This window comes from Mercenaria mercenaria, chromosome 17, assembly GCF_021730395.1.
Source record: "Mercenaria mercenaria strain notata chromosome 17, MADL_Memer_1, whole genome shotgun sequence".
NCBI classification, from domain to species: Eukaryota; Metazoa; Mollusca; class Bivalvia; order Venerida; family Veneridae; genus Mercenaria; species Mercenaria mercenaria.
Window position 1 is genome coordinate 21,429,592 of NC_069377.1, and position 8,911 is coordinate 21,438,502.

At 35.8% G+C, this 8,911-nt stretch overlaps 1 protein-coding gene across 1 annotated transcript; it reads left to right on the top strand.

Moving 5' to 3' along the window:
• The first annotated feature begins 555 nt into the window (after nt 1–555).
• Nucleotides 556–3,186, top strand: LOC123537403 (microfibril-associated glycoprotein 4-like). Its single transcript, XM_045321108.2, has one exon. The coding sequence runs from the start codon at nt 692–694 to the stop codon at nt 1,622–1,624; it is 933 nt and encodes a 310-aa protein (XP_045177043.2). The 5' UTR covers nt 556–691; the 3' UTR covers nt 1,625–3,186.
• Nucleotides 3,187–8,911: the final 5,725 nt, after the last annotated feature.

An 8,911-nucleotide genomic window follows, 5' to 3' on the forward strand; every position in this document is an offset into this window, starting at 1 on the left:
TCCTTCTCCGAAGGGTGTCATAAAAAGGTACCTTATGTTACATTTATCAATTATATATTCTGGGAATTAAAACTAAGGTACTAATTGATTCTATAATATTGCATATTTAAAATCAAAGCAGGATTTTGAATTTGCTATGATACAAATAACATATAGCATAACATATACGCTTTCAGATATATCGTAACATCAACGCTTTCTATTTTCCCTCTTGATATACTGTAACCGTTTTAAACAAAACTGACTAATATTTAGCGGATAGCCTACTCGCAAAAGGAAAGAAAACTATTTGTAATACTTGTACAAGGAATCTTTAGATCATATATAATATTACTTTTGACTATTTGAGATTAACATCTAGAGAAGAAGGGTGTTTCAGTTTTGTAACAAACACCCGATCATAAGCCAGATACATCTATTTTCTGTGTGTGTTGTTCTATTGTCTATTGGTTTAACGTCATTTTTATCTTTCTTTGTATCTTCATCTTGTACACCTTTTATCTTTGCCACCCTATAAATATGAGCATGAAGTCACTCATGTCTATATAAGTAATTCTATCTGCTATTGATGTTACAAAGTTTTGTTTAACAAGTTATGCAAATTCGTTAGTGAAATTATACAAATCCGCTACTCTCAACAAAAGGATCATTAAAGTTATATTAGACTTGTATTAAAAAGACTTAGTAAAGTATGGATTTAAGAATATTCTTCGTGGCAGCTTTTTTTGGAACTGTTCTTGCTAAACATGCAAGCAATATTTACATCCCGCTTGTTAAAGTTCAGACTGACAATAGTGAGGAGTCTGAAAGTCAATGTGTTACGAAAGAATACATTGACGAAGTGTATGCTAACATATCAAATCGTATCGAGGAACAAGATCGCAAATGCCATTTAGACGGAAAAGATTATGCCACAAAAGAAGACATAGCAGAATTTAATAGAAAATTAATTGCGAACATTTCAAAAATGCTAATGGAACAGTTTAAATCAAAACCAATAGACTGCGAAGATATTCGAAACGACGGTAATCTAACTACTGGAATTTACACCATATACCCATATCAGCGAGCAGGAGGAATTTCAGTTAGATGCGATATGGATACATCAGCTGGCGGATGGACTGTTATACAAAGGAGAGTTTCTAACAGTAGCTTTTATAGGACTTGGGATGAGTATGAAGCCGGTTTTGGTAATCTCGACGAGAACTTCTGGCTTGGAAATCGCAATATACATATGATTACGAATCAAGGTAGATACGAACTTCGTGTGGACCTTACTAGTACTGATGGTGAAACGGCTTATGCTCAGTATCGTGAATTTTTTGTCAGTAATGTCGAGTCGGGTTACAAGTTGTTTGTCAAGGGTTATAGTGGTACTGCCGGTGACGCTCTTACGGAAACAAATGGAATGAAATTTTCTACATACGACAAAGACAACGACGTCGCCAGTAGTAACTGTGCGGTGTTGTATCACGGTGCTTGGTGGTACACTAGTTGTCATTCCTCAAATCTAAATGGCGATTACGGCAACACCGCATACGCCAAAGGTCCTGTTTGGGAACCATGGAAGGGACATTATTCTCCTATGAAGACCACGGAAATGAAGGTGCGCCGAATAGGATAATTCGTATGACTGACGGAAGTTCATTACTATCATAAACTTCTAATGATATATCAAAAGTATAAACAATATGTTATATTATACGCATTTCGTAGAAAAATTACTCAGAACAAATATTGGCCTCAGCTGAGTATGATATTTCTTTGACGCTAGTTAAAATGTTGTTAAACAATAACTTAAAATGATGCACCATCAAATTATAAATGATTAAATTACACGATTTACAACTGTAGCGATTAAATAAATAACGATAGCTAAAAAATATACAACAATCACACTGAATGATTGCGTGTCTCGATTCTGTTTCTATAAATCTCGTTGCCGACAACTGAAAAAAATGAGTTATATCAGTTCGGAAACTGTTTCTACTTGACACGTTTTTGTAAAGTTCGCTTCAGCAGTAAAAGTAAATTAATTTAATCTACAAGAATTATATCAGATATCTAATCATTCCTGTCTCATAAGAAATATTTCATTAAACAAATTTGTTCTGCATATTTTGCGTGAAAATACTAAAACATGACAGAAAATGAATATTACAATTCTGTTGATATATGTATTCAATCCAATGTGATATCATTTATTGCTTACACCGCGTATTTTCTGTGAATTCATCAATAAGTTGCTTAAATAATATGAACCTGAGCTCAAGTCCAATCTACAAATCAAGATAATATTCTCCTTTTCGCTGTATACACGAGTGCCATTGTATATTGGATGGCAATCGTAATAAGAGGAGTGTACGAGTTATCCACGTACATACAGTGTAACTGACTATATGATAGGCAAATGACATTATTCATAAACACTGGGAAAAACACATTTATTTTAACTCACATTTTCTGTTACATAATCAAAGGAATCTTTAGATATAAATCAAAGTCCCGTAAGGACTGATAGCCGACACCTGAAGATTCAAGATTGCATTGTATATAGACAATCATGATTTGAAAAATGTTGGTAGAGGTCCACTAGACAATGCTACATGCTAAATATCTAAGTTCTGTGCAAAGACAAGAAGATTTTTAAAGGTTTTCCTTATATAACTCTATGTACAACTAACTTTGCCCCAGGGTGGGGCCAATTTCAACCCTTACCCTAAACCCTTACCTTAACTCTAAACCCTTACCCTAACCCTAGAGCGGAGTGATTCCGAATATTTCGAATGTGAATATAAAGTTTATAATTATTCTAGAATCCGTTGCTGCTTGTTTTTGTTGTTTAAAACAGTAGTCCTCATTTAACTCATTTGCATACACACTCGCACAATACCAAGATTATAAAAAATAAATATGGGACTATTTTTACACGTCCAGAATATTTGTGTGATGCGGTCACATAGAAATAGAAGGAAAACTCGAACGACGCGAGGTTGAAACTTTGTAGTTGATTTAGAGCTATAGCCAGTTGCTATAAAGCAGTGGCTAAAAAGACGTTTTACTGTAAAGTAAAAATATTTAAATTCCCATGCGGCTGATTGAAAGGTTAGTGTAAGGTAGATATTATGTTATGCATATTTATAGTGTCTAATATGTTTGTAAGCAATAAAACCTTGATAACATAAACTGATGTTCATTTTCTCCCTTACCAGGATATATTATCCAGATCAAATTTATAGTTGTGTAACTGATATGCACAACAAAGTGACAATAAAGTACTTTCGACGGAGAGACAAATGTGTCTTTTTATCCGTATTTATCTGTTATTTTGTTTAATGATCTGATATGTAACGGCGATCACTTGATCAGCTTTCCTTACAAATACAAATTTGTTTTCCACTCCAAATATCTGTGACGTCATGCAATCACATACTGTGAAATCATTCATATTCGTCGGAAACTAATTTTTGTAGAGATAGTTGTTGCGTTTGTCCAAGAATTTTAAATATTATCGAATAAATTTAATTCCCATTATTTTACATTCAGAACTTGAAATCCACGAATTGATATCCCAAGTGTTTGGCCAAAACAACGGCATCATGCCGGAAAAGATGATTGATTTCACAGTATCAACTCTTTCGAAGATCGATCCACAGGGTAGTATAGAATTTTGACTAGGACCCAACCTTATTTTTGTAAACGCTGTCTCCCTGGGGCATAACCGTATCGTGGTAAACGCGCTCTCCCTAGGGCCCAACCCCTTTAAGGCAAACGTTTTCTTTTTCTTCTCAAGATCAAACCCTATTTGGAAAACGCAGTGACCCTAGCGCTCAACCTTACTTTGGTAAACGCTTTCTCCATAGGCCCATAAATGCTCTCTCCATAGGGACAAACCCAATTTTTAAAAACACTCTCACACTCGGGTCCAATCCTTTTATTGTAAACCCTCCCTCCATTTACATTTTTCCATTTACTGTTGCATGTTTCATGGTCATTTAGCATTATGAGTATCATTTTTATAGTGTCGGCGGTTGTAATTTAGTTAATTCTACTTATCGATAAAGCGGCCTTTCAGATATTGATAGGCATTTTCTATTACGTATGTTCAGGTTGTTTTGAAAAAGAAAGAAACAATTTAACCCGCCCGCTTAGCGCCGATCTACGGATCGCGAGGTCGTTAGTTCGATCCTCGAGTGGGCCGTATGTTCTCCGTGACGATTTGATAAAAGACATTGTCATTCGTCCTCCACCTCGGATTTATGTGGGGAAGTTAGCAGTTACTTGCTGAGTACTGGTATAGAATCCAGAAACTGATTAGGTAAACTGCCCGCCGTTAAAAAACTAAAATACTGTTGAAAAAAGGCGTTAAATCCAAAACAAACCAAAATAAATGTTATGTCGGAAGAATGCCGAATACGTGACTATACCGAAATTGTCGATTGTCATTACGGGTCCGCTGTCTTAACAATACACGTTCAATACTTCCTGATCTCTATCACTGAGATGTAACAAATCTCACCCGATGAACAATAGATTATAGTTTAGGCAATCAGATTTCTTTGTTTTCTTTTTCATATTAATTATTCTTCCTTGTCTGACAGCAGGGGATGACAATCAATGTATATCAAATATATCTGGCCACACTTGTCCACAAGTTTCAAAAGAGAATTATTTTTCGGGTCACTCTGTCAGACGACGGAAATAACAATTGTCCGACCACGTGCCTGGGATAGATATTCCTGCCTTTACCCGTGGAAAAATCGTGTCTAAAATAGTGTGCACTTGAGTAACATCACCATAGTAACTATCCTATAATGACATCATAACCTATGAACGATAAATTGCTGGTTTGCAATCTATTCTTCTTACATATTTCATTTTCGGCGATATATGACTTTTTTCTAATGTCGATTTCGCCGTAAAATCCCAAAAACTCAGAAACTACAGATTTCATTTACTAGTTCTCTATTTATTGCTGGGAACCCAAATTGTTTACCGACAGAACAACCCAACACACTGACCGACCTACTAACCAAAGGGAAGCATGCAATACAGCCTTTTTTCTTTGTTTTATTCTGGTGATTAATTACAGTCTAAAAGTATTTGTTGTTGACGACTCTGTTTATTTTCACAGACTGCAGATTTATAGACCTCAATGTCGGAATATTACAAAGGTAAAAGTCACATACGATTACTTACGGTTGTTTGTCATAATGGTTGTTTGTCATGATATTTATAAGAAACTTATCGGACTCTGTATCAAACTATTCCAACAAAGGCCATTAGTTGGCTATTTTGTAATATCAGAGATCTATAACTTTAAAGGTATATAACATTGGCTCATTAACTTTTAGCCTACTGGCGGCAAGTGATTCTGCCTTTGCGACCAGTGCAGGCTGATCATCACACCTTGTACCCAGATAATCCTAACTCTGTTCAGCGACCCTAACTCAGTGCCAACATGGCTGACAGAAAGACATGTATGTAGTTATTTTCCCTGTCTTTTTTCATGTTTTTATGTTAGTATGCAATGTTAGCGTAAAACTTTTGATAGCCATGATATCCTGTATTGATAACATGTTTTGTGTACTAAATGTTTCAATCGACAAGTCACATTATGTGGCTGGAATTCATTAAAATGTACTCAAAGAAGTCTTCAAAATGGACATGTTTTATGTTTCTAACTGTTCTAAAGTACCAGAAATTGCAATAAGACCTTACTTATCAACTGTATTTGTTCAATAAACATCTCTTAGACAATGCTTAACAGTATCAAAGTTTGAAATTCATTTTTATAGCTTAAAAACTGTATTGATTTGGAGGTGGGTTTAGATTTGCGGATAATTCCTAACTGGTATAGGAAACAGTGCTGGATAAATACGAACTTAAAATGGATAAACACCTAACCAAACGAAAACATAGCTGTTCGTCTGGGCTTTATGTATGAATTATAGATGCTCGAAGTTCTTTGACCCACCCACCCCTGCAGGGATGTGGGATTCCTATATCCAACTTGTCCAACTCGTGGTTTTGCCGGTGTAATGAAGTATTTCGACCCCCATAGAATAATGACCCCCGGTCATTATTCTATAGTACTATGATTCCCCCACGTGAAGTAAACTGAACCTCACGAAGAATATTGACTCCCATAAAAAAACGACCCCCGGTCATTTGGTCAAATTTAGTGATAACTCATGTATCTAAGGCCCAATTGCTGCATTTTATGCCCCCACTCGGGGGAGGGGGCATATAGATTTGCCATTGTCCGTCCGTCCTTCCGTTTGACCATTAGCCCCAGATACCATCACTTGACACAGAAATCAGAGCATTCCGCAACGGGAAAAGGGATTTTATTTCTAGACGCTGTATCTTGGTGTATACATTTTTTTTCAGGAAAATAACAATTCACAATACGTTCACAAAACACACCAGTGTCAATAATCCCTGCAAACTTCGGTATGAAGTAATTCTTCAGAAGAAAACTGCACAAGAAACTGCTAGCATAGAACATAGTATTAATAGAAGTTGCAATACTTAGCAGTGGCAGTAAAGTACGGTAGCGGCAAAAATAGAAAGTAGTAGTAGTAGTAGTAGTAATAGTAGTAGTAGTAGTTGTTGTAGTGGCAGTGGTAGTGGCAGTTGCAGTAGCAGCAGCAGCAGCAGCAGCAGAGGAATAAGTGACAACAACAACAGCAGCAGGAGAAGAAGAGGTAGATGTACAAGACGTATTAGTGGAAGCAGGTATAGTAATATCAGTAGTAGCAGTTGTAGTAGTAGTAGTAGAAGTAGTAGTAGTAGTAGAAGAAGAAGAAGAAGTACATGTAGTAATAGCAATAGAAGTAGCGGCACCAGTAGTAGTAGTACAATCAAATGTTGGCAATGGAGGGTATTAGAGTTGTAGATCTAGTAAAATTGTCCGTTAGGTTTGGTGGGGATCACTTTTTAATAGATATTATCGTCGAAAGTCTTTTTAGGAGCCGGTGTTTTACACGGAAAGAGTAACTTTTTAAAATAGAATAATGTCCGGGAATCGATATTGTATGAGACTTCGAATGTAGTAATTTCGGCAGTGAGTATTTTACATGGAAGGAGTCACTTTTTCTATAGAATAATAACCGGGGTCGTTATTCTATGAGATTCGAAAGGAGTCATTTTTAGGGAGTCAGTATTTTACTTGGAGGGGTCAGTTTTTCTATAATAATGACCGGGGGTCGTTATTCTATAGAGTTTTCAAAGGGAGTCAGTTTTTTATAAGGGGAGTCAATATTTTACAGGAAAGAAGTCACATTTTCTATAGAATAATGACCGTGGGGTCGTTATTCTGTGGGGGTCGAAATACTTCATTACACCGGCAGACTAGTGCATTTTTCATTCTGTGTGTCTGCGGACAAGCAGAATTTTTCAGGTATAAAATGATAAAACAAAAAATATCATTTAGATTGTGTTGCTTCAAGTGTATGGAGGTGATAAAGATAATTTAATGTATGAAATCCGTGATGTACTTGCTGAGAGTCTCTCGATTGCTGCAGTTTTAGAAAAAAAAAGATGCATCTGTGTCTTTAAGCATCACTTTCCATGATCTGATTGGTTCTTTGGCTAGGTGGTTTTGCGCACACTGTAACTCGGTGACTAGGATAAAAAAAAATCAGAAACGTAAACAACTTAAAAAAGTATTTCGACAAGTTTGTTAGTAGAATTCCAACTGCTGAGACAATAAATAAGTCTCTGTCAAAGGAAATATGGGAGCCAGTAGTCAGCCAAATGAAAACAAAAGCACACAGAGATCGCAAGTATGACTAAAAACAAGTCGGAATGTTTTTAGAGTCTTTCTCTGAATTCATCTGGCTTTGTACCATTGCGTGGACAGTGTTTTGGGCATGGTATCTAAAGATCCCGAACCCTGCTTGCGCTATTTCAGACTTTTATAAACTTTAAAAGACAAAAATTTTAACAGCTTATTTTTTACCACAGTTACTGTGATATGCTTTTCTGTTCATTGTCCTAAATAAAGAACTCTCCAGTCTATTTGCAGTTTCATGAAGGTTTAATATTACAAATCCAAGCGAGTGAAATTTGACTATGGACAAGTGGATTTTTAAGTGTCCGTGGAGAAGTGAAGCATGTGTGGATTTCCACCACCCCTGCCTTGTCAGTCAATGATCACCCCCCCCCCCCCCACACACACACACACACACTTTTCTTCCCTTATTACCGTCTGAAAAATATCATATTTAATAATTAATCATAAATCTAGTCCCATTTAAACAATATCAACATATTCCACTAGCACCTCTATAAAATCTCTTACACTATAAGATATACAAGATTTGAAATAAACGCAATTCTTCTGAAAAAGTGTGTGTGTGAGAGAGAGAGAGAGATGGAGGGAGAGAAGGTTGCGGGTTACAGAACTTCGAACATCGGTGGTATTAAATAATTTCTTATATAATTATATAATAATTTTGACTTTTATATTGAATTATTTTTGAGGGTTTATCCAAATTTTTGGAAACATTACTATTTGCATAATATTAACATTATGAAAAAATATTTGACTGTAGTGGGCATACATATAACATCTTGTAAAATTAATGACAAAGTTTGAAGACAATACCGCTTATAAAATAAAGTAATGTTTACAATAATCAGACCATGTACATGTCAACTCATTCATTACTATAGAATACTAGTCAGTTAGGTGTTTATCCTTCCCGCGATTTCGTGAGTTAGGTTTTTATCCATTCCTCATGTAAACTGAGTTCGGTTTTTATCAACTTGAAGTTAGGTTTTTATCCCTTTTCTCGCGCTCAGTACACTTTTCTCGCTGCCAGTACATTTGAACATGTATTGTGTCAACATGTAGTGGGTTAAAAACATAGTTTAAACGGGCCTATAAAGCAGTATATTTTTG